We start from the raw sequence: 26,209 nt of genomic DNA, 5'->3' as shown, positions 1-26,209 counted from the left end.
CTCTCCACATTCCCCAGTGGTCAGGTGATGGGGGAGGGACTCACTGTTGTTGGGGTTGTCTCCGATGATGTGGTGGCGTCCGCTCCAGTACCAGAGCAGCAACGTGGCGTCCCGGGAGCCTGAGACGATGTAGCAGTCTCCCCCGATGTAGGACTCGGAGCGGGCCAGGCACGTCACCACGTCCCAGTGGCCAAACACGATCTGGGTCAGCTTGCCTGGGGTAGAGAGGAACCGGGAGATATCTTAAATATACTTTTTCTTACAGATTTTTTTTTGTCTTTTCGACTTCATTTGACAGGACAGTGTGAGAGGTGGACAGGAAGCGAATTGGGAGAGAGATGGGGAGGGGTTGGCAATCGGACCCGGCCCGGAAATCGAACCCGGGTCAGCCGCATGGCAGGCGAGTGCCCTACCGGCTGGCCACGGCAGGGCCTAATATACTTTTTCTTCCTCTTAATGCTTTTGTTCATTTAGAATCCTTTGTGAACAGTTATGCATAGTAGGTAATTGTATAACGGCCAAAACATAGTTGGCAGGTTTTACAGTATGTAATGTCTAGGGTTAATGGTGGAAATAGCTTAGTACACAAGGGCAATAGTTGTCCATGTTGGACTTCAAAAATGGCTAGCAGTGGCCTTGCTTAAAAAGTAGAGTAGAATAGTGTGGTAGATAAATCCAGAGGCATCAGATAATGAGGACCTAATGGAGTTATAGAAAGCTTCACAAGATGTAGACAACTATTAAATACGAGAGAGAGCATCATTTAAATTGTCGTTTGTACCCGTCTCTGTGGAGTAGACCCTGAAGCTCTTGTCCCAGAAGCCGCAGACCAGGATGTAGCGGTTATCCGCCGTCACCACGAAGCAGTGCGTGTTGATCTGGATACTCTGGTCCACCAGGTCCGTAATCTGCCTCTTGTTGATACCAGAGTTGTTAGCTAAAAACACACACACATGGACACACACGGGTACACACACAGAAAAGCAAACATGTATCAACTATGTGCAAAGACAAAGATGTGCAGTATGATGCAAATGTTATCTGTCGGCTGCACATTGGCCTCGCTTACTTGATGTTTTTAATTCCAAAGGCATACTTTAGGATTAAAAAGTTCCATCGAGTTTACATTGCACTTTCATTTCATTCCGAATTGTCAAGTGTTTACATGATGTTTTTCAAACAGAATTTTATTCGGAATTAAATGCCCCAAGTGTCGAAGGCCATCGTTTCATCATTTCATTGTATCCCTCTCTTCTTGCTTTAGTCTTTCATGATTTACTTTTTTCCCTCTGTAATGTGTATACGTTTTTCTTTCTTTTGTTTTTTGACATTTTCCAATGCTCACCAATCAGTGGGTCCATCTCGATGGGCAGATGGTGGGCCTGCTCTAGAGAGTATCCAGGAGCTCCTCTTAGTCCTTTACAAGGGAAACAAGCAAAAAAGAAGAGACACACACAGACACAAACATAGAATTAGTAGTAGTATTTTAAATGTTTGAGGATTTTGTCCTTTACTGGACAGTTGAGAGATAAAGGAAAGCAGTGAGAGAGATGGTGAAGGGTTGGGAAATGACAGTAGAGAGTGTACTAGTCCATACACTTCAACTCCGATTGTTAGATTTATTCAAGATATACTGTATAACATTTGGACCCACCAAGGTCTTCATCACGCAAACTCTCGCTATTGTGTGAGATATGCCTTAGTCCTGCACCTGGCCTCACCTTATGCCAGCGGTCGACGAACGAACTAACAGTCGACTACAGGTGATGACTGCTTGAACCCTTATGTCTAGCAGCATGGTGTGTGTGCGCATATATGTATGTGTGTGTGTGTTTGCGCTTGTGTGTCCACCACTCACGGACGCTGTTGTGCCAGCGGTTGACCGCGAAGAGGCGACTGCAGAGGATGGCTGTTTGAACGCTAATTTCCAACAGCATGATGTGTGTGTCTGTGCATATGTGTCCGTGCGCGTGTTTGCGTGTTTATGTCCACCACTCACCGACGGTGTTGTGCCAGCGGTTGACGGCGAACAGGCGGCTGCAGGTGACGGTGACGGCTGCGGGGACGCTGAGGTGCGGCAGCGTGTTGGCCGCCACATGCGTCACGGGGGAGTTGGAGGGGAACTTGAGCACCATGATCACGTCCTGCTGCATCTGGTCCTTAAACATCAGCGGACTCTGGGGAAGGAAACACTGATGAGCAGAAGAGAGAAAAGACAAAGAGAGAGGAGAGAGAGAACAGAGGGAGAGAGAGAGAGAGAGAGAGAGAGAGAGAGAGAGAGAGAGAGAGAGAGAGAGAGAGAGAGAGAGAGAGAGAGAGAGAGAGAGAGAGAGAAAAGACAAAGAGAGAGCGAGAGAGACAGAACAGAGAGAGAGAGAACAGAGGGAGAGAGACAAAGAGAGACAGAGACAGAGAGACAGAAAGACAGAGAAGCAGAAAGAACACGGAAGAGAGAACAAGCAAGCCAAAAGAAAGCAAGAGGCAGAGAGGTAGAGCAAGCCAAAAACAGAGCGAGAGAGCAAAAGAGCAACAATAAACAGACAGAGAAAGAAAAGAGACAGAGGAAGAGGAAGAGATAGAGAGAGCAACAAGAGCAGAGGACGGAAGGGGGGAGGGGAAAAGGGCGGGGGGCACAAATGGGAGAGGAAGAGGAGAGGAGAGGGGGGGTTCAGACAAAGGGAACGACAGAGGAGCGCAAGGAAAGATAAGAGAGGAGAGGAGAGGAGAGAGGGATGAGGATGGAGAGACAAGGGAAAGAGGGGGACAGGATGAAGAGAGGTATATTAGTGTGGAACTACCAGGTAAACACACAGAGGAAGGCAGCAGGCATGGAGAGGGGAGGGGGCATGGGGAAGGGATGGGGGGGTGGGTGCTTCTGTGGAGGGGGTGGGGGGTCAGGAGTGAGGGTGCCCTTCTCGAGACAGAATCAAGTGAAGGCACGGTGGGTCTCAGTCTGTCATTTAAAAAAAAGTGCTGTTCTGTGATACCTGTGTCATGCATGCAGATCAACTATACATAACAAGTAGTGTGAAGAAATAATGCTACAACATGTTCTAACCAAAGTATATGCATAGGAATGTGGGGAGCTCTTTCAGAATCTGTGTGGCATAGCAACCAGTTTTATTTGTGAGGCTTTGGTAGAATAACACACAGGCCAAATCTTTATGTGTCTGTGGATTGAATTGTTTTCTGATGGAGGGCAGCACGCATTTCCCTGCAAACCACACTTTAACCACAGGGACAATTGGAAAAGGCATCGATATCTCACACATTATAGTGCCTTTAAAGCATGTGTTTGTCCATCTTCGACCATCCTACAGGTAAGAAGTGGATTTTCAATGGGTAATAGACATTTACACATTATTTTCTACATTATTTTCCTTTTTCTGTCTACTCTTTCAAACTTATAATGTCACTTGTAGTTAGCACGGACTCATGCAGAGAGGATCAACTCCTCCAAACTTACTTCCTGGTTACAGCTACAGACGGTTGGAAAATCGAATTCAGCTGTGCCTTCCACCCTCTTACCAGTTTTTTTTTGGAAACTTACTGTATATTTTAAAGGGGCCCTATTATGCTATTTATGATCACTTTCATTATTAATATTTTGCTTCACTGTGTATAGTGGAGTTAATTTCCAATATCCACGTTTTCAAGTCCATTATTTTTACCATTGTGTACATGTACCCTACCTCCCCTGTTTGAAACGCGTGGAAGTACAGAATTCTAGACTGTCAACGTTCTGAAATCTCAGCGCAGCATGAAGCGTTTCATCAGGCATTTTATTACTAATATTACGTCAGCACTACTGCTGCTTTTGACCTGGAATTCAACCCTGCGTATGTCTAAAGTTGAAAGCCAAAGCGTTCACCTGATGTTCACAACTAATCTCAAAAGGACACATCACAAGTCCCACGTTATTTTAGTGTCTTGCTGTGTCATTTGCTAAAGCGCATTCCCTTTCCAATGCGAGTCTTAAAGCATGTGCCAAGCCACGGAGCTACTGCACGGCAGGCAGTACTTAGTTCTAGGGCAGTGAAGTCAACTTTACTCTTTTGGCTGCCGGACAGAGAGTGCATTAGGACGTAGGTACGTGTCTGACGCTGACGCACGCTCAGTTAATACGGGATGGCAAATGCACTTCTTGGCAACGCCAGCGCGCGTGTGTGTGTGTGTGTGTGTGTGTGTGTGTGTGTGTGTGTGTGTGTGTGTGTGTGTGTTTGTGTGTGTGTGTGTGTGTGTGTGTGTGTGTGTGTGTGTGTGTGTTTGTGTGTGTGTGTGTGTGTGTAGTTAAGTGTCCTTGCCTTACTCGTTACTTCAGAAACATCAGCATAATCACAGCTTACGGACGGAGTGTCAGGGTGAGATGTGCCTTTTGCCTTTCACAGTTTAGCTCTTGTGCAAACACAGATTGTGTGTGTGTGTGTGTGTGTGTGTGTGTGTGTGTGTGTGTGTGTGTGTGTGTGTGTGTGTGTGTGTGTGTGTGTGTGTGTGTGTGTGTGTGTGTGTGTGTGTGTCTCACCAGGTGCATGGCGGAGCTGCGTGGCGGGTGGGGCTCGATGAGCAATTGTGATGGGACCTGACCAAATGCCTGGATCTGAACCTCCATAGTCTGGAGAGAGAGAGAGAGAGAGAGAGAGAGAGAGAGAGAGAGAGAGAGAGAGAGACAGACAGACAGACAGAGACAGAAATATATATAGAGAGACAGACAGTGAGAGAGAGACAGTGTGTGTGTGAGAGAGAAAGAGAGAGGGAGAGAGAGAGAGAGAGGAAGATATAATCAATGCTTATGAACAAATAAATGCTAACAGTACCTGGTTGTCAGGCCGAGACGTCTAACATGTGTGCCACCTGGAGATGGTGCATTAAATTTGCAGAGAACAAGCGAGAGAGTGCGGCCGATTCTACTCTAACAACCCCCTGGCTGCAAACATTTTTGGCATTCACATCTTCATCATTGCCATCACCATGAGTAGTACCATACAGTATAATCATTTTGTGACCATACAGGTACTCCAACCGCAAGTACGTCTTGACTTGGGGTCCCCATGTGGTAACACTAAAAGTAGCAAACGATGAGGTGCTCACAAGGCTTGTGGTGAAAACTGTACTGTATGATGCCGTCGAAAAGTAACAAAAGAACTGGAAGAGTAAAAACTGGAGCAACAGACCTTTTGGACCTAGTCCATTTTCATTGTCTCAAGTAGGAGGCATATGGAAATCAAGAGTGGCGATATGCGTATTGCGTAAATGTCTTAATTATCGATAACAAGTAAAACATTTTCTGTTTTGTCCAATCACTAGCTGATTGTCAACAAATGTGCGAGAAGCCCACCACGGCCACAGCCACGCCCCCAACACAGACCGACAGATTAGTGACAAGAAAAACACTCGGCTATATTTCTAAATACCGTTTAAATATCGTTATTGAGGTATTGCATGCTGTTATCCAGTATCAAGTTCTTTTCTGATATTGTGCAGCCCTAGTGGTGGGTTACTTACGTCTCTGAGCTGGGGGTCGATGACGGTGTCGGGGTTGATGGAGCCCTCGTAGGACAGGTAGTGGAACACGTTGAGGGCCCGTACGGCCTCTGGCCCGCGCTGCTTGTAGCCAAAGATCAGGTCGATCCACTGGTGCAGCTGACACGACACAAACTCACTCTCCAGAGCCTGGACAAGGACAATAGGACACATATACGTGAATGCGGGGGCAGACAGACACATGCATACATACATATCGAGATACACATATGCACGCATGCACGCATGCACATATGCACGCATGCACACACGCATGCACACACGCATGCACACACACACAGATATGTGACAATACAGTGGGTTACAGAAACAAATTTAAACTGAAGACTCAAAGAGGCAACGCAATATAATTGGTAATAATAACTATAAATTAGTTTCAGGGAGAATGATGAATCTTTTCACAGCAATATCATGTCTACTACTTAAAAAAAAACCAACATTATTTTAGTAAATATTTTAGCGATCATTCCTTCAAAACACTAGAACTCACATTTCCTAATTATACTCAATCATCATAAAAACTTGCCAAATGTATCCCCATTATCATATCCAGACATATGATCGGTGATGAGCACCCTGAATTCAGAAGCTACAATCCAGTGCAACATATTGCAAATTATTGGTTACCTAAAACCAGGTCATTTGGGGTACATGGCATCTAATTGCAGCTTCTGAATCCAAGTCGTCCACCACTGCATATGATACATGTACTACCGCAGTGGTGCTCAAACTGTGGTACGTGTACCACTGGTGGTACTTGAGACATCTCTGGTGGTACTTGGAAGAATCCATTTTTTTGTGCATTGATTTGAAGGCTGATCAAGTTGTTGCAGTCGAAAATGTCTCTTTGGTCTCACATTTTGTAATATTGAACTGTATAAATCTGAAAACATAATGCAGAATAATACTAAAAAGTGAATATGGAAGACGTTTGCTGCGATATTCTAATGTTGGTTATCGAGGTGGTACTCTGAGAGCTCAATATTTTCTCAGGTGGTACTTCACACAAAAAGTTTGAGAACCACTGTACTACCCCATCAGAGCAGCCAGTACAGCATTCAGGCCTCACCATCCTGTTGATGCGTACGAAGTCCTCTGGTTTCTTGGCCCAGGCCGGCAGGTCCACGTCACACACCATGGCACGGTCGTCCCTCACGCCCAGCGTGTAGCCATTGCTGTTCATGAACATCTCCGGCAGGTAGTAGAACTCTGGGATCAGCTCCTGCAATGGCACCGCGTCAGGTTAGAGGATGTTTCTTGGTCAAGGTATTTGCTGTTCACACAATTGTTGTTTATGATTGACGATATTACAGTAAGATTTTAGATGCACAAATCTTTTGACAAACATGATCAGCGTTTAAATATTTGTTTTTGTCATGATTTTTGATGTTCACTATTGTCGCTTATGATTGTTCGCATGACAAAGTAGAATAGTGCAAAAGGTTGAAGGGTCCTCGCAAGGGAGCCATCCAGGGCAGCCTTGTCTGCTCCACTCATCTTCGCCATGTTGTTAGTTCTTTTGGAACCATTAAACTGGGATTTGGTTGGTTGGTTTGAGTTGGAGCGGGGGAAGGGTGAGTGGTGTGGTTGTGCAAGTGTAAGTGGGGGGGACTGAAATCAATGATGACCGTGACCCACTCCACCCCTCTGCAGCAGCCCCCACCACCGCACACCATTCTTATTCCGCTCCGGCAGGTGATATCTCGCCTGCAGTTGAGCACAATCATCAACTCAACCGATTCTTTACTCGAGAGCCCTTGAGTGGTTCTAACGGTTTAAAAGGGAAAAAGGAAGTGCTTTGTACAGCTTCTCACTGATCCCAGCATAAACGCAGTGTGCAGTGCAGTGAGTCAGGGCTACCGTGCTGTGCTGTGCCATGTGGTGGGCAGTGATGGTGACAGCCCTAACCAGTGGCAGAGCTATAGGAGGGGCGAGCAGGGCATTTGCGCCTGGGCCCAGGGCTCTCCCATGTTTGTGGTGGGGGCCCTATTATGACTTTGGCAGGGGGTCTATGAGGGTTTTGCCCTAGGGCCCCGTGTTCAATTTTTGCGTCTCTGGCCCTGGCGTAGAGGGTTTTAAAAGGGGGGCACTGGGTCACTGGCTCCATTAACTGCATTACATTACACGCCACCACGACACATCCATGACCCCCCCGCGCTCCTGCCTCCGCAGTTGGAGCTGTAGCCTATATAGGAGCCTGTCAAGCATGTACTGCACTGCACTCTTAATGGAAGGGCCTTGGAAGGAGCAAAAATGGAATGCTGTCCTCTGCACTTGACTGGTAAACATGGCAAGGGCATGAGCAGTGCTCTTACCGAACACATACTCAGTATATAGAGGAAAGTGATGCATTACTGTATGGGCACTTAACCGATGGTATAAAAAAAGATCTAGTTTATTATTTATGCTTATGGTATTGCAATACGTATATGCATGAGGCACGTGAGCTGCAGTTAACCTCTTGTTTACTGGGGTCTTATAACAGTAGCTGTAAGCAGTAGGAGCCACTGGTTTGGCACAGTGTTTCCGTTCAAGGACTATGCAAGGACCATGCAATCTCCATTGATCACCCACTCGTTCACACCTTGGAAAGCTCATTCAAGTTGCATAGTATTTTTTTATGTAATTTCTCCTTTTACTAGGGGAGTCACATTTCCTAGTATGGAAGGGGAAGTGGAAGTGGCTACTATTGCACATGGAAGGGGGGAAAAGTGGCTACTACTGTTTTTTTCCTCTGACCTTGACATCAGAGGTGTCCCTCTGGCAGTTCCTCCAGGAGCGTGCGATGCCAGAGAAGGTGCGGTCGGGATGGTCAAACTTCTTATCGTTGCCACTGAGGAAGAAAGTGGTGAAGGGCTCCTACAGAACAAACACATAAAAACCAGACAAGTGTGATTTGGTGACACCTGCTGGTGACAGCAAGTATTGTTTCTTCAAGATTCAAGCTTCTTTGTCATTACATTAGATCTCATGTCCTGACTACCAGGGGGAAAAAAGCTTAAAAATCTTTGGGGTTTTTTACTTCCCCAATTGTTTGAAGACAAAAAATGAGATTGACAACATTTTTTTCAAAGTTGTATTTTTTATTATTAAGATTTTATGTGTCCATTGCAGTGGACATTGGAAGATCGTACATTGAAAATGTACCTTAATTGCTATCAATCAATCTGGATGAAAAAGCATAACAATCAGTTTAATAATTAGTAAATTTGAGCATTTATGAGTTTACAATGAGTGTTTTATTGGTTTGAGGTGGAAACTGGATGTGTCTGTGACCATTATCATTCATGCAGGTCATCTCAAGTCAAAACAATTTTGTTTTAAGCAACTGGACTTGCAGTTGAAGCTTGAATGACATGTGGTCCCTCAACTGAGAACTTTCACCAGAGTTGACTAATTGTATAGTTCTGATGTGTGAAATATGGGTTATTATCTCTGGAACAAACATGTGTTCATGTCTATAGGATTAATTTAGTCTTAATTTAATTTTTGGTTGAAATATTGTCCTGCAAAGTTCAGACACACATCAGAGTCATGCTCCACATGGGGCGACAAATGCATCAATAGGAAACGTTCTGCTTGTTCTCATTCTACTTTTCCTGCTTGAAATGAATCCTAAGAGGTCTCTGAATCTTCAGCATCTTCCTCAAACATCACATCTAGGATTATTTATCAATAATGTGCTGTAAAGTGTCTCTCCTTCTGATTCTGATACTGACTTTCTGACTAGAAAAATACTAACAAAATGGAAGATGTCACTACCAATGTCCATTTTAGAGGACATTTCTTTAACGCCTAAATATGGGAATTAAATAATGTTACATTCATTTAGAAATGGTTTAATTGTGCTCTGAAGAGATTGAAATAACATATAAAGATGATGTTTTAAGACAATAATTGCCCACTTTAAAGTATTATGCATTTACTTTCCCTTTAACCAAAAGCGGCCTATTTTTAATGGACACCATTTTCCTTGCAAAGAAATAGAAAGTTCCCAAAACCCCATCCCTACACACATGGTATCATTGGAAAGCTCTGAATGTCCTCTTCAAAGACCATTGGGAGTTAGCACAGTAGTGTGTATGGGGTGGGAGATATTGCGGTTTACAAATGTCCTCTAGAGAGGACAAAAATGAACTGCTGGTAGTCAGGAGGATACTGGTATAACACAGGAACATTCTTTGTTTTATTCCATGAATGTGTTATTTTATTCCACGAATGTGTTCTTTGAGCAACAGAGAGCTGGCTCATTTCTCCAAGATTAAAAATATTGCTGTAAATCAAATTATTCATTGGGAGCGCCGTGCTTTGAGAAATCTTGAGTTTGTGTGAGGGATCTGACAACACAATAAAATGGTATAACAATGTTGTAACAAAATGTTACATAGTAAAATGCCCAGCAAGTGCTACTCACTATCCTGACGAGCCAGGAGAGGGTGGCAGCGGAGGTGGAGTAGAGCATGTTGTAGTGGTGAGGGGGGGTCCCGTCCTCTTCCCAGCCCTCGTAGTGTTCCACGTAGAACGCCGCACGCTTTGGGTTCAGGGCCCCGATTGGCTGGAATTACAAAGAAAGGAGGAGTCAGAGCAGCAACAGCATGTGATCATCAGAGTTGTATAAAGTAGACGTGTGATTATTATGTGTGTGATTATGTGCTTGTATTGTGTGTGTGTGTAGTGCCTGATGTTGGCTATAAAAAGTTATAATGGTGGTGAAAACATATTTCCCTTTGGGGACAAGTCCACTAGTAGTATATTATGTAGTCACAACAATTTATTATCATTCAGCTAGTGTTCAAATTACATTCATAACAGTAGTTCTTCTACTTTATATAACTCTGTTGATCAGGTTTCCCAAACTGGGGTGCGTGCACCCCTGGGGGTGCGCGGCCTGCCACAAGGGGGTGCGTGAGCTGAATTGAGCAATGGCGGATATGTGTGTTTTATACAGCATTAATGAAAATTAAGCCGTTTTTAATTGTATGGTGAATTGTATGCTTGAGGAAACATCAAGTCTTTTGGAAATGAGGAGTCCCTAAATAACTCTGCACAATGTGCAATGATTTGTGCAGTGAAGGCATGTTGGAGTAGCCATAAGTACAGCAAAACATTCGGGTAGGGGGTGCGCGAACCACATTGAAATGTACAAGGGGGTGCACAAGGAGAAAAGTTTGGGAACCAATGAGTAGAGCACAGGGCCGCTGACAGCTCTGGCCAGGCCCAGGACATAGTCATCTGAAATACTGTCATAAATATTGTCATCATCCATTTCCATTACTAATGCACTTGAAAGACGTTATTCAAATTGTCTAAAGTCTAAAAAGTGGCTTTTTACCTTTGAGAGATCTCTGAAGTTCCCTGGGAGGGTCAGATCCAGCTCCTCTGAGTCGTAGTTGGTGAGGACCCAGGGGAATATGGGGTACTGGTTCAAGTCATTGTACGTCCTCCCTGAATACAAGGCACACAACAAAAGCATTCAGAATCCAACAGCCAAACATGACATTTCAGAAGGTGACACTGGCATTATCCAAAGTCTAAACTACACATCCCAGTAGTAGTATCATCGCTATCTTCCTCAGCCCTCAGCAACATGCACCACTCTACATACATACAGTAACTCAATAAAACACGCCTGAAGAGGGCAAGTTATTGAATAATCATGCACTGACAAGAAGTGAAGTGGGGTGAAGTTTGTATTTTAAGCCCTTAAGTGGGCCAAGGCTGAGACCAAAACATGTTTAATCTCTTGAAATATGAACTAGCCCAATAGCATTAAACACATTTTAATATTTTAGATGACAAATAGTGCATTGAATGTCCTTCACATTTTGGGCCAAGTTATTATGAGACTCCCAGAGCAGTGGTAGTGGTGATGGCTCACCTGCGATGGTGTTGAGGAACATGAGGTACTCGAAGTTGGAGATCTCCCTCCTCTGCCAGCGCTGCGTCATGTTGGAGGACTTGAAGAGCTGCCGAGGGGTGGCCAGGGAGATCCGCCTGGTGGAGGAACACATGGAGGACGTTACGGTAGGGACACATACACGCGAATTTGCGAACTTTGCCATTCATTCCTATGAGAGAGGCGAAGGCAAGCGAAAGCAAGCGAACAGGAGCGAAATTATTAAAGAAAGTTTAATGTTATGCAAATGAGGAGCGAATTCGCCTGCCGCGGCCCAATCAAATCAACAACATAACTGTTCCATTCCATTTGATTCGCCGCGACGACCTGATGACGGTTGGATTTCGCCTCTCTTCGCTTCGCTTGCTTCGCCTCCTATGTGTCCCTACCGTTGGGCAGCACACATACAGCATACTGTGCAGTACACACTCAAACCTCAAAAGAGGTGGACTGTTCTTTGTGAAGATTTGTTGTAGGGCTATATTCCTTCTGCCTGCACACGCCATAGTGGGTACGGAGTTGGGATAGTTCGAAATTCTATACTAACTTAGAATCATCTTATTTCAGTTCATAATGTAATTTGTGTATATAATGTGTATATCTGTACAATGTACACATTTGTATAAGTGTATAAATGTAACATAATGTAATGTAATATGTAATATGTAACATGTAATAGAGTCCTACCGGGCCTGAGGTAAGCCGTAGCTGGTTCCGACGCCCACGCGTGGTAGGCTGTACACCACCTTCTTCACAGTGGCCTGATCCGGGAAGTTAAACATGACGGAGGCTGCAAGACAGCAAAAGAATAACATGTCAAAACAAACACTATCGCCTTTCTCATGCAAATGTTAAACATTTGCAGCATTTGACAAACCAACTGGATATCTACTCTGCAACATGTCTTTAGCCTTGAGATTACTGTAAATGTCCAGCTTTTCCCTCGAATAAGGTATTAACAGCTACCTGTACAATCCCAAAGAAGTCAGGTGTGGCATTTTAAAAGGCGCGCAAGGCGGCATGAAGTAGACTCACCCTTTGCATGGCAGTAAATACATAAATGGTGTATACATGACTAAAATGTGTTGATAAATGTGCAGCAGCCATCTTGATCAATGATGAACATGTCTTCTCAAATGAATAATCACAATTGTCTATGAATTGACTTACGACTGAATGAACACAATAAAGTATATGAATATGTGCAGCCATCTTACTTCTGTTGGCCATGAAGACTTCCAGGCCGGTGTTCTGGAGCAGGTAGCGCCTGGAGAAGACTGCTCTGATCTCGCTGAACATCCATTTGCCGTGCAGGCCCTCAGAGTAGGCCAGCACCTGATGAAACACACCAGACCGGTACAATGTTACAATATAGTTACAATGCATAGGTAAAGTTACCTTGGGAAAAGGGGTGGTTTGTTCTCTCTGATGGAAAAGTAAGCTATTTAATATCAACTAATACGTAGAAGATGCAGGTGTGGATGTCTCAATAATTAAAAAAAACACCTAAAACATAACCTTTTATAACAGCTTCTATCTAGTGTGTTTCTGTGTCATATCTCATGAGTGTGATCTCTCTCTCTAAAAAAAACAAGCACTATCATCAGCAATTAGAAATGTTTATGTTACCATGGTTGGAAAACCACCACCACCCTCAACAACAACAAAAGAATCTCAATCTGAACCCATCCCAAGGACTCTGGGCAGAGATGGACGCTACCATCTATGCTCTCGGTTGGTGGCCCTGTCCCTGGAAGGCTGCGGGGCAAAACAGCACTAGTGTCTGGGGTGTCACGACTGACTGTGTTCACCCCAGTGCACTTGTCAGATGATTGCTTGGGCATTTGTGGGTAAGGGTGCAGAGAAGCACTTGGTGTTCACTCAGTGAAACTGGCATGGACTGGCAAGATAAGGCTGCTGGAAGACATTCATAGAGTCAAATGGCTTCAATTTTCTTTTATGAGTGTGTTGATGGCGACATCCCATAGTCATTCAGAATGATGGAGGATTTTACTTTTTTTATTTACTTTATTTAATTTTAAGATAAAATATGGTTGGAAAAGGAATTGAAGAAGGCTGGATGACCGACCGGACAGAGCTAATCACATTTCTACAGTCTGTTCTCTGCCTCTGGGGAAAAAAAAAAGATCTGACTACACCATCTTCAATTGCCAATGGTGGAGATTGTGGCAAGGACGGGGCACCTACAAATCTTGGAAAGTGCAGACAGACAGATAAATGGTCAACACATCGCAAACTACCCTCTGGAGCCTGGAGAGGCAATGAGGTAAGACCTTCATCTATTTTGTTTATACTGTAGAGTAGAAAGGGGAAAAGAAAACCAAGCTTTGTGAAAGTCAAAATGGGCACACTGCATTATGATGCCAGAAAAGTTTGTGCAATAGCCTCATTGAAAAGAATATGGAAATAATTTCTAGTTTCTGTGAACTTGTTCAATATCATATTTCAGGAAGACAGACTAGGTTTGAACTGAGTGGAAATGGCCAGACTAGATGTCTTTGAGGCAGTAGAAACGGTAATGCTTTCCTTGACACCGGTGCCATAGGTATGACATGATGCTGTCATAACAGTGGCATAAACATTATGTCCATGTCATACATTTAGGAATGGTGTCATTAAGTGACATTCAGTTAGGGCAAAGACAGCCCTAACAATGTCAACATTTCATGGCAATAAAATGTTGACGACATTGACATAATGACATCCATGCTTGTGTCATGACTGTTATGACACTGTTATGTCATGTATATGACGCCGGCATCAAGCAAAGTGTAACCGTAAAACTTCTAATGAGAAGACGCTTCAGCAATGAGTACAGTAATGCTCGCCAGACTCACAGGGGAAACCTCTCTAGTCTTAGTAGTTTTTGTCTGGTCATTTATAGAAGACATGCCCTTTCTACTGTATATTTCTTTCCTTTACTGGCTATTCCACACCCAGGACAAAGTCAGAGATTCTTTAAGTATATAGAGATATGCCAATGTAATAGGTTGCTATGGGCACCTAACATGACCAGGTTCCGGTCTGCCTAAAGGGGCGTGTCATAATACTCCTAGCATTGACTAGAACAGTCCTTAGGTCTGCCTAGGTCTGCCTAAAGGGGGATTTCCCTCCCTCCCCCTTGCAATAATAGAGCCCGGAAACAATGGGCCAATGGAACCTCTCTCTCTCTACTCTCTCTGACAAAGTGTTGCACAATCAGACACTTTATCACAATGTAGTGTAATTGCAGTACTCACCAAGTGCACATTCGGGATACAAATCACGCACACACACACACACACACACACACACACACACACACACACACACACACACACACACACACACACACACACACACACACACACACACACACACACACACACACACACACTCTTACCACAGACACTCACCTTAGAATCAATCTTCTTAAATGTAGGGTCGTCTTCGTCCACCTCAAAGTAGATCTCGGTGGTGGTGATGGAGAGTGTGCCTCGGGCCACCACCACTGGTGCCACCAACTGGGCTGGAGTGCTCAGCACCACTGGGCCTAGTGGACCAATCAGAGAGCAAGAGACAAGTCAGGGACCCAATCAGAGAGGTAGTAGTCAGTGACATCATGCAGGTCACACCTGAGCGATGCGGCTCACAACATACAAAACTACTTGGGAGCAATCGGAGAGATCAGTGAGTGGCCCTCATCAAAATCACATCTTAGCGTTCTGTAGTAGTACAGAACTTATATACCGGTATTAAAAATTAGATTGGATTAGATACAATGTTATCGTCATTACACATTAAGTACATGATGAACTGTTATGCAAGACTGCAGGATTTTTTTTTTTTACAATTGATTAAAATGTTGTTATTGTTAAGGCTTTTAAGTTTAAGCTATCATGTTAACCAAATAAATCAATTAGGGACTTTGATGAATTGGATGTTTTACTGAAAATCAGTTCTGAAACCATTCATTGATGTATTTTTAAATATGTATGAATAATCATGAACCCCAAGGTTAGTGTTTCCATTGAAGTTCTCTTACAAACTTGCCTTTCGAAGTAAATAATCTTGGTCGAAAACTTGCTAAAAGAAAAAAAAATAAACAGCATTGCTGTGTGTGAAAATTATGGATGTGACTTTCACGACAAAGGCATGTAGAGTAAAAACTTGAACAGTCTATTGTAAATTCCGGAAAGTGGGTCTAAAGCGGTGAAACATGACTCATGGTCAACATAGGACAGCACGAGCAAAATGTCTTCGGTAAAACCTCAGCTTTCCACATAAATGAGGACACATGTTTAGGTGACAGGACCACAGTGCCAAATTTGATACGAACAGCTACAGTAACTATCAGCATTAACAAGAGCACAGCGGTTTGTGTAATCTGACAAACCAGCAGTTTATAGTGAATTTGAAGACAAACTGCTTCAAACAATTCCACTTTCAAGTTTTGATGCGTCATAGTGCTGCTGTTATGTATTCATCGAATGTTTGGGCTTTTACTTCTACTTTACTACTTCTAATTTATTTCTTGCTACAGTAGGTGCTGAAAGGGTGGCTTGCCCATCTATCATGTGAGTAGCATAATCAATACCTGCTGGGTTGTCAATCTGCCATGCCTGTAAAGTGAGTTGTGTTGCCATGATTACCTGCTAGGTTGTTGATCTGCCCAGCCTGTCAGGTGAGTTGTGTTTGCCATGGTTACCTGGCTAGCTTGTCGATCTGCCCTTTCTGTCAGGCGGGTTGCCATAGCTACCTGCTTGGTTGTCAATCTGCCCTGCCTGTCAGGCGATTTGTGTTGCCATGGTTACCTTCTTGGTGGTCGACCTGCCCTGCCTGTCAGGTGAGCTGTGTTGCCATGGCTACCTGCTAGGTTGTTGAACTGCCCTGCTTGTCAGGCGAGTCGTGTTGCCACGGTTACCTGCAAGGTTGTCGATCTCCTTCTCCTGCAGCAGGCTGACGGCGTCGTCATCTCCCTCCAGCATCAGCTCCGTCTCAGGGTTCTGGGCCACCACCGACTGGCTGCGGAACGCCTTCTTAGACTTCACGCCCTCCTCCTCATCTGTGCCTACAATACATACAGACACGCAGACACACCCAACATTTTTTTCATGCAATTCAGATGGACTTACTTCAGAATAATTCGTACACAGCACAACAAATGCAAACATATGGCTCATTGTCATTCAACAGAATGTGTACGTACGTCAAATGGATTTGACAAATGGTAATAAAATATTGATATACATTTCAATCAGAGTAAGTGATAAAATAAGACTAATAAACATGAACTCTATTGAAGACTGAGTAGATTGTCCAGTACTGACCGTATTCGGCCAGCGCCTTGAGGGGGACGTCGGGGTGGGTGGAGCCAAAGGCGTTGCGTACAAATCTCCGCCTCCTCCGCAGGTCGTCCTCCCAGTAGTCCAGACGCCAGAAGTCATGCAGTTGGCTACACGGACAAACAAACAAACACACAAACACACATACAAACAAACAAACAAACAGCAACCCATTAATCACTGTGATTACACGCCTGGTCAAGCAGTGTACACAGAGCGCCACTGACTGTTTAACCCTTCACACATGTGAGCAGGAAGGGGATAGCCAAGACAAAGGCGCCTGGGGGAGAAGTGTGTCAGTGTGGGGAAGCTGTTACAATAACAGCACCTCAATGGTGCTCCTGGGAGCATTCCAAGAACATGGAAAATTGATAAAGTTTATATTTAAAGTTTATCATTATAGATAGCCTGCAGTAGTAATTTAGCCAAGAAAATGAGGCCTCCAGGCTCTTCGAATAGATGACTTATTACAACCTCAAGGTTAACTTAACCTAGAGAGCTAATGAACCAGCTCCCAGTTGGTTTATTTACATAGCGTAAATATATTTCTGCTCCATGATCATAATGTTCATGTTTAAAGTCCAACTAAGGACAGCGCATGGGCTAGGCCCAGAACATATGGCACCCTGCGAGTCCAGTGGACTTGTCTATGTTCAAACCAGGGCTGGATTGGGACCACAAAAACACTCAGGCATTTTTGGCTTGAAACGGTCGGGCACTCAAACAAGCCGATTTTGTACTATATCCTACTTGACTCAGTCTGATGTCTATGTCGAAGATGGACAAAATGGCTGCCTCCTCTGAACTGTGGGCCAGCCCATAAGAAACACCAAACAAAAGAAATAACAGTATGACTGTCAACCCACCTGGGAAAATGCCCTGTATGCGTGACTACCATTCCAGTCCAGGTTCATACTTTGTACATTCATTCGGCTTTATATGCACGAGTTACCAAGTGTACCTGCTTTCTCATTATTTCCATCAACACAAAGGCCACAAGGGTCTTCAACACAGTTGGAAAACTACAGATGGATAAAGGAAATCAGATATCGAAGAACGAATTGCGGCGTGATGTCCCCCACCTCTGAGACATGGTACCCCAGGCTCCGTGCTTGTTGGTGAGGATGTTGAGGATCTTCTGCTTCAGCTGGTTGGCTGTGACGTGGTCCCTGTGCTTGGCCGCGCTGATCAGGTGATCACACATCTTCTCCTCCTCGCGCCGGTCGGCCGCGTACTGGGCACAGTTGGACTGCAGCGGGAGAGAAGAGAGGAGAGGAGGGACAAAGTCAAACTCACAGAAGGTTACATTACGTTAAACTACACACTTAGATGATGATTTTGTCAAAGAGGTGTGACGGAGGTGTTCTCGCACGGTTCGTCCCCTTTGGGGACGCGAACCTGCCACGGTTTGGCAATAGAAGTTACAGTATGAGACCGCTGAGCTTAAGGGCCGGTTCTCTAGCCCAACGCTACTGCACTGTATTGAGGCTTCGGGAGAGAGGTTTACTGTTCCACGCCACACTCTGCTAGTTGGCTTCCGTTACGGAGGTTTACAGTTATTCTTTAGAGGGAATTGGTTACAGTCCCTGGACCAACTTGAGGTTAGGTGCCATGCTCAAGGGCACTTCAGCCATGGATGGAGGTGTATGAAAAGGCCATGTGGGATTTGAACCATTAGGGCATGGCTGACAAACAAAAGATGTGTTTGAATAGTAAATACATAAACTTAAAACTATCAAAGCATCCAATGCTAGGCGAAACACGTATTGGTATCTATTAACATATTTTCCTCTCCATTTCACTCCACAGCACTCAAATCCAATTTAACAGCTTTTTGCAATAAACAAATACACTTTGAATTAAATGCACACATTAATCCATATTGGCCAAGCTTCAATAGATACTCTTAAAACTTTGCTACTTTATTGTAGCACATGAGGACAGATTTTAAAGGGAGTTATATACTTGGCTAACAGCAGCTGTTCAAGTAAAACGCCAGATATGCATGGCTGAAGATTGATGTATCTATATTTGTGTAGACATACCAAAGAAAAACGAAATGTCAGAGTCAAATAAAATAAGAAGAGCTCATGATCGCTGAATGATAATGGTCTACTGTAAAGGGTGGTAGCCATTTTGCTGGCCATTTTGCTGGTCATTCTGTGCCCCGTATCTAGTAGTCGTGTCTCACCTCGAACTCTGCATGCTTGTGGACATCCTCAGCTCTCTGGCGGTTCAGGATGAACTCCGCCTCATTGGCCACACGCACAATGTGGTCCTTCATGGCATGACACAGCAGCCTGATCACACATGACAGACAGACAGACAGACAGACAAACAGACACACACACACACACACACACACACACACACACACACACACACATACACAAACACACACACACACACACACACACACACACACACACACACACACACACACACACACACACACACACACACACACACACACACACACACACACACACACACGCACAATGAGCAATACTGATAAGCAGATTGAGAAAAAGATCGCAAAAGTATGCTCTGCTTTTTTCTAGTACACTTGCATGCCATTTCTAAAAAGTAACTAGGTGATGTACAATATAACATTCTGCTGTATATATTGCTGTATATAGACTGTTTACCTTCCTTCGTTGATCAGCTCAATGAAGGCCAGTCCAGCATTCTTCTGGATTGAGTTCTGCCACTCCTGTAAACCAAAATAAAGACATAATTTTACATCACAGCCTGTGATAGCTATTTGCTGTGTGCCAAAGCGCTCCAATGTTTGCAATGTCCCATCTGGTCTGTGCATGGGACAGTAGGAAATGTAATTTAGATTCATTTGCATGTGTAATGGAATAGACATCTCAAGGGATACGCTATCTCAGGCCCCATCCCCTCTGTTTGTTTCTCTGCCTTCCAGTTCTCCCGAATCCGCCAACTGCACGTCTGGCTGATGAGACACTGCCGCCAAGAAGCCATTCCCTACGTTGACAACTTCTCCTTCGCTTTCTGAACCGCCGAAACCTCTTCGCACGAGATGGAAGGCACTTAAACAGATCTGGCGCTCGTCTCCTCGCGACCAACCTAGAGCTGACCCTCGAAACCCCGAAGCCCCTTGGATTGACTAACATGATTTTCAAATCCAAATTGACTAACAGGTGTTTCAAATCCAAAGCACTTTAGACACTGCGTGCCCAACAGAGGGTAACCCCACTAGCTATCCACGCTGTCACATACCCGTAGGAAAGCTCGCAGATATAGACCCTCTGGTTGTGTACACAACAACCTAATTACGATTGCACCTGAACGCATAAACAATAGCTCTACTACTTTGAATGTTAATGCTGCATTACTTAACGTGCAGTCCTTGACCAACAAAAGCTTCGTAGTAAACCAGCTGGTCTCGGACAAAAACATAAGCTTTATGTTCCTTACCGAAACATGGCTTAAAGACGACGGGGCTGCTACTTTTTTACCTTGAGGCTTGCCCTTCCGATTACAATCCTTCACGCCCCCGAGACCCAAGAAACGAGGCGGAGGCGTAGCCATACTTTTCTCTCCAACAAATTTAATTGTACTAAGATGAATCTGGGCTCTTTCTCTTCATTTGAATACATGGCAATGGGGAAGGGTCCAAGCAAACCTCAAACTGATTTATATTGTTCTGTCCGTTCTGTACCGTCCACCGAAATTCTCTTCGTCATTTCTATCTGATTTTCTCCACCTTCATGTCGGACGTACTTACTAACTATGACACAAAGCAATAATTGCTGGCGACTTTAATATCCACGTAAATAAATCAGATGACGCAATAGCCAAGTCTTTCTCTTAGACACATTAAAATGGATTCGGTCTCGTCCAGAATGTTACAGAACAGCCTACCCATCGAAAAGGCAACACACCTTTGACCTTGTTTATTTCACATGCACTTGATATCAACAATATATCGGTCACGGACGTCGGCCTCTCCGACCACCACTGTGTGTTTTTTGATTTTGACATTTCAACACAAATTAGCACACCCAACAATGTCATTCACAGACGACGCATTAATGCCTCTGCTAAGATTTCAGACCTCATCAAATCAGGTGACCTACTAAATGGTCACTGCACACCTGATGAAATGGTTGATAGCTTCAACAACAACTTAAGAGGAATTCTAGATAACATAGCTCCAATTAGAACGACGACAAGAACCAGAGCTAGGTATTCACCTTGGATGAATGACTCACTTAGAGCCTTAAAAAGAAAATGCAGAGTAACCGAGCGTCTTTGGAGGAAAACTAAATTAGAAGTCCACAGACAATCCCTTAGGGATGAGATCTCCTCCTACAATAATGCGGTACGCTCAGAGAGAAAAGCATATGTTTTCCAAAATCATAATAGACAACCAGCATAATGCGAAAGTTTCTTTTTTTCCACTATTGACCACCTGCTTAATCCAACACATAGCAATAACAACCTAAATGCAGCATCACATGCCAAGTGCCGAGGAATTTGCTAGATTTTTTAATAAAAAGATTGCCGACATTAGAGAAGGCATCCAAGGTGGAAACGCAGCAACCTCTGTCGCCCACTCAGGCGATACACCGAGGGGAGGGTTAAACCCCCCTAGGAGACCTGAGAGCTTCCAAAAGTTTTGTCCAATTACAGAGGACGACCTCTGTAAAATAGTCAGGGAAAGTAAGCAGTCTACCTGCAGCCTTGACGCGATCCCCACATATCTGCTAAAAAACATACTTGGTTGCTTAGCAGCACCTTTACTGCAAATTTTTAACACCTCTATGCTTACAGGCATTTTTCCAAGCTCATTCAAAACAGCCATGGTAATAAGCCACTACTAAAAAAGAACAAATTTAGATCAGAATTCTTTTAAACACAACTACAGACCTATATCAAACCTCCCCTTTATAAGCAAGGTACTAGAAAAAGTTGTATTTAAACAGCTTAATCAACCTCTGCTGGGAATGATATCTTGGAAAAATTCCAATCAGGCTTTAGAGCCAACCATAGCACCGAAACAGCACTAACCAAAAATAATAAGTGATCTTAGGCTCAACACTGCCGCAAACAAAGTTTCAGCACTTATCCTTCCTCGACCTCGTGCCCGCCTTTGACACGATAGACCACAACATACTAATTGACCGCCTTGAATCTTGGGTAGGCTTGTCCGGTCACGTCTTAGAGTGGTTCAAAACANATATTAACAGGAAGACAGTTTTTTGTCACCATCGGAGAATACGTCTCCCAACAAGTATGATGTGCCTTTGGAGTTTGCTCAGGGTAGTTGCTTGGGCCCTCTCCTCCTCTTCTCTCTCTATATGTTGCCCCTGGGCTCCATCATCAGAGAGCACAATGTTGATTTTCATAGCTATGCCGATGACACTCAACTACATATCTCTGTCGAGCCTAGCCAAACCACTGCCATTCATGCCTTGACTAAATGCATGTCTGCCATCACAGATTGGATGAACAGTAACTTCCTAAAATTAAATGAAGATAAAACTGAAGTGTTGCTCATTGGGCCTAAGAAAAAACGTGCAAAACTCCACTCAAGCCTAGGTGACCTAAGCATACACATTAAAGATAAGGTTACTAGCCTGGTGTGGTCATAGACTCGGATTTGAGCTTTGAGCCTCACATCAACAAGATAACAAAATCTGCTTTTTTCCCATCTTAGAAATGTCAACAAAGTGCGCGGCTTGGCCCCCGAAAAGACGCTGAGAAACTTATTCATGCCTTTGTCACCAGTAGGATAGACTACTGCAATGCTCTCTTCTCTGGTCTCCCAAAAAAATTAATTGACAAATTGCAACTCATTCAAAATTCTGCGGCAAGAATCCTAACAAGAACCAGAATGAGAGAGCACATCTCTCCTGTCTTGGCAGACCTGCACTGGTTACCTGTCTCATACAGAATCGACTTTAAGATTCTGCTCACAGTATTTAAAGCATTAAATGGACTTGCCCCTAGCTAATATCTCAGACATGCTCTCTTTTTATTGCCCCTGCCTCGAGCTCTCAGCAGTGCCACTGGATGCCAAGCTGCTAAGGACCCCCACCCCCCCGCAGAAGAAGATCGGCGACGCCGCGTTTGCCTGCTATGCGCCCAAGAGATGGAACGCCCTCCCCATCGATATCCGATCAAGACCACCTCCGTCGACTCCTTTAAGAAGCAGCTGAAGACCCACCTCTTCATCCTTGCCAACTCCTAGCTGCCAAGGCGTCATAGTGTCCCGCAGCCGCCGCAGCGCCCTTACTACTACTCGCAATCCAGCCCTGGCAGGGGGCTCCCCTAGGTGGCCGCTGGTCCTCTGCCTGAGGTTTCTTCCTGGACTACAGGGGGTCATTTTTCTCAGACCTCACTGAGCTTTTTTTTTCCCCTCACAAACTATGAATCAAGCGAAAGGGAGTTTTTTTCCTCACCCCTGATGCCACCAGGGGCCGCACCTGAGCGCCAATCTCTGTGTGACTATCTATGGACTTATGATAGGCCCAGCCACTATGGACCTTACACATCTAAGAATCCTGGTCCTAACCTACGTTGACCTTATGACTCTACATTCTCTGTCTATCTCTTCTTCCTCTGCCTTCCTGCTTTTTTCTGCCTCTCCTCTATACCTCTCCTTTTAAATCTATCTCTAACAATGTTTTTTCCCATTTGTTAAGCACTTTGAGTTACATGCCTTGTATGACACAGTGCTATACAAATACAATTATTATTATTATTATTATTATAAGGGAAATCTCTATTTATATTCTCGGAAATAAAATGGAGGTAACAATAAAGCTTTGACTGACTTTGCAGGCTGTTGTTATGCATTCAGAAGAATGGCATATTGCAACAACAGAAAAAAAAACTTCTGACATAACAGAACTCAGAGCCCTAGCAACTTCTGGCTGGTCCAATTTCCTCAAAGATGGCATGCCAGGTTGCCAATCCTTTGGAGAAATTACTATAGTAAGGACACTTGTTTCTTAAAAGCACACACATGTGACCTAGGATCATGAGATAACATAATTGTCAAAAGAAAAATGACAACAATTGATACAAAGCAGGGGACATCATCCACATGGCTACATCTTTGCATTTGTAACATTAAGTTTGAAAAATGACCAGTGAAAAGACATGAATAGTAAAGAAGCACTTAGGCTTCAACCAAAACCGATCAATGATAGAAACCTCCAAAAAGTATTGCTGCTTATTTTCGCCTTTAATGTTGACTCATTTGTGATCATAACTTATTCATGCCATTCCCTTCCCCCAGACCCAGACCCACGATGGAGAAATCAACAACAAGCTTTCTCCCTCTCCTGATGTCTGCAGAAGGACAACGTGGACGCTAATGGCGGCTCCAGTTACCCCCCCCCCCCATCCCTTCCTGCCAATCAATACGCGAGCTAAAGTTTCATCCCAGGAGCCGTCTAATGGAGGCCTAGCCTAGCCCAAAGAGAGAGAAACTGTAAGACTATCCCTTGCTGATGTAGGGATGACAGGAAGAGAGGAGGACGAGTGGAGAGAAGGAGAGGAGGAAAACAGCTCACAGCTCAACAACATTAACAAAGTACAGGGTGTACAGCAAGGCAGGAGAAAGGGTGAAGGAGAGAGAGAGATGGAGAGACATCTCTTAGCTTCTTTTTTAGCTTTTCATTTCTTTTTCAACACGTTTCATGGCCATCTCCAGATAAAGACAGGAGAAAGTGAAAAAGGTAGCGAGAGAAGAGAGAGAGAGAAGAAATGAGAAGAAAGGAGCCTGTGGATGTGAGGAGAGCTGGGCGGCTAAAGGAGCATCAAAGGCCTGTCTGGGAGGAAGGAGGAGGATTACGACAATAGGAGGGAGGCATGGCTGAAAAACACCTTTTGATGTGTCTCAGGAAGGCACACACACACAGAAACACACTTTCACATGGAGTCTTTTGTGTTCTTCTGAACTATTCACTGGTGAGAACGGCGCTTGGTGGATAACAAAATGAGAACAAAAGAAAAAAGAAAAAAGAAAAAAGAAAAAAAGCTGTTCTGTTCTACACACTGCGCTGCTCCAGCACTGAAGGCGGATCAAACGGAAGTGAAAAACGGTAATTACACTTTCAAAAACTCCTCTGCATTTGCGGATTTTCTGTATGATATGAATTCTAATAACCCATGTCCTTTTGGGAGAGAACCAAACAAGCCACGAGTCGTGTGGGAACTGCTTGACAGTTAGTGACAGTGGGCGATAGTTGTGAGTTGACTGGTGTTGGAGTATTTTCTGTAGAATTCTCATACCAGTGTACTTCAAGATGGTACATACTGTATTTATGTATGCACTGACATACAGGTCCGGGAGTCTTTGAACAGAGGAGTTTTTGCTGCCAGGTCTTCTGCTGCAGCGTTTCTTCTGCCTAGCACAGGTGGATGGGAGTACCCAACCACCACAAATGGTGTGTGCGCCCCAGGCGAACAGCAAGGGATGCTGTACCCAAAAAGAGCCACTAGAGGTTCCACATGAACACCAAGCTTTACCAATGATGCAGAGAACGAAAAAATGCTAAGTTTTTGAGATTAGAGAGTCTCTATAAGTTTTCAATGTTTTGTTTGAGGGGTAATTATACAAGTGCAGTGTCGACATGTTGGTTTGTCACATAGTGGTGAGAATGTACTGTACTGTAGAACAGCAGCGTTGCTATTTCTCTTTATTTATGTAGATGGTCTTCAAAATTAGACGCGGATGTGTTTTCCAGACAGAAAATTGAGAAGTACAGTCTGTGACAGGCTATAGAGGCGGCTGCTTGTCTCGGCAATTCTTTTTCAGTTCCTGCTGAGTTAGAGAAGTGGACTGTGATGCTGAAAGTCAATTGTTTCTTTAATCTGCATAATCTTTTGACATTACATGACATTTACATGACATATATAGAACCTTCAGTACAGTATGGCTTTTTTGTCCTGCACACCTTGACAAGGGAGCCAATTTGTAAGCGGTTGCAAGGTGGACTTTGAATGTTTGAAGCTAGAAAAAAGAGCTCCAAGCTCCCAAAAAGCTCAGTTCCTTCTTTACAACTTGGTGGCTTTTCCTGGATGAATGTGAATCTTTGCAGACGTGATATGCACATTGTAGTGTTGAACCCTGCTTGCATACGGGATGGCTTTTCATTGTCCTTCTGAAAGCTGCAAGCTACACTGACTTCATTTGGTATTCCGAGAGAGGTGTCTCCTGTTAAAAGCAATTTGGAGATGAATCCATCCCCCCGAACCCCACACCCCCCAACCCTCGGGGGGTCTTTTAATTAAATTTGTACCAAATCAGCCAAAATGTAAATGTTAATGAAGGCTCCTCAAAGCAAGTTATCTCTCGCTCGCTTTTCTTTACATTATCATATTCTGTAGCCAAGCCTTTCAGTAAATAATTCCAAGGCCAGTACAGGTTCAGAGTTTATTATAA

The 26,209-nt window shown here is 44.1% G+C and overlaps 1 protein-coding gene across 1 annotated transcript in view; it reads right to left on the bottom strand.

Moving 5' to 3' along the window:
- nbeaa (neurobeachin a) overlaps nt 1-26,209 on the bottom strand; it is a 218,983-nt gene that overhangs the window by 6,380 nt on the left and 186,394 nt on the right. Inside the window, exons 36-54 of the mRNA XM_063203099.1 lie at nt 19,431-19,495; nt 18,974-19,082; nt 17,865-18,031; nt 16,768-16,892; nt 16,362-16,508; nt 14,854-14,990; nt 12,655-12,772; nt 12,125-12,227; nt 11,420-11,535; nt 10,874-10,986; nt 9,956-10,096; nt 8,281-8,400; nt 6,611-6,763; nt 5,503-5,670; nt 4,523-4,612; nt 2,000-2,192; nt 1,346-1,417; nt 782-937; nt 45-215 (exon numbers count right to left, since the gene is read on the bottom strand). Coding sequence (XP_063059169.1) covers nt 45-215; nt 782-937; nt 1,346-1,417; nt 2,000-2,192; nt 4,523-4,612; nt 5,503-5,670; nt 6,611-6,763; nt 8,281-8,400; nt 9,956-10,096; nt 10,874-10,986; nt 11,420-11,535; nt 12,125-12,227; nt 12,655-12,772; nt 14,854-14,990; nt 16,362-16,508; nt 16,768-16,892; nt 17,865-18,031; nt 18,974-19,082; nt 19,431-19,495 — 2,464 coding nt within the window. The remainder of the gene's footprint in view (nt 1-44; nt 216-781; nt 938-1,345; nt 1,418-1,999; nt 2,193-4,522; nt 4,613-5,502; nt 5,671-6,610; nt 6,764-8,280; nt 8,401-9,955; nt 10,097-10,873; nt 10,987-11,419; nt 11,536-12,124; nt 12,228-12,654; nt 12,773-14,853; nt 14,991-16,361; nt 16,509-16,767; nt 16,893-17,864; nt 18,032-18,973; nt 19,083-19,430; nt 19,496-26,209) is intronic.

This window comes from Engraulis encrasicolus, chromosome 7 (genome assembly GCF_034702125.1).
Source record: "Engraulis encrasicolus isolate BLACKSEA-1 chromosome 7, IST_EnEncr_1.0, whole genome shotgun sequence".
NCBI classification, from domain to species: domain Eukaryota; kingdom Metazoa; phylum Chordata; class Actinopteri; order Clupeiformes; family Engraulidae; genus Engraulis; species Engraulis encrasicolus.
Note: the sequence above shows the minus strand (reverse complement) of the source record. Positions and strands in the feature narration are given on the sequence as shown.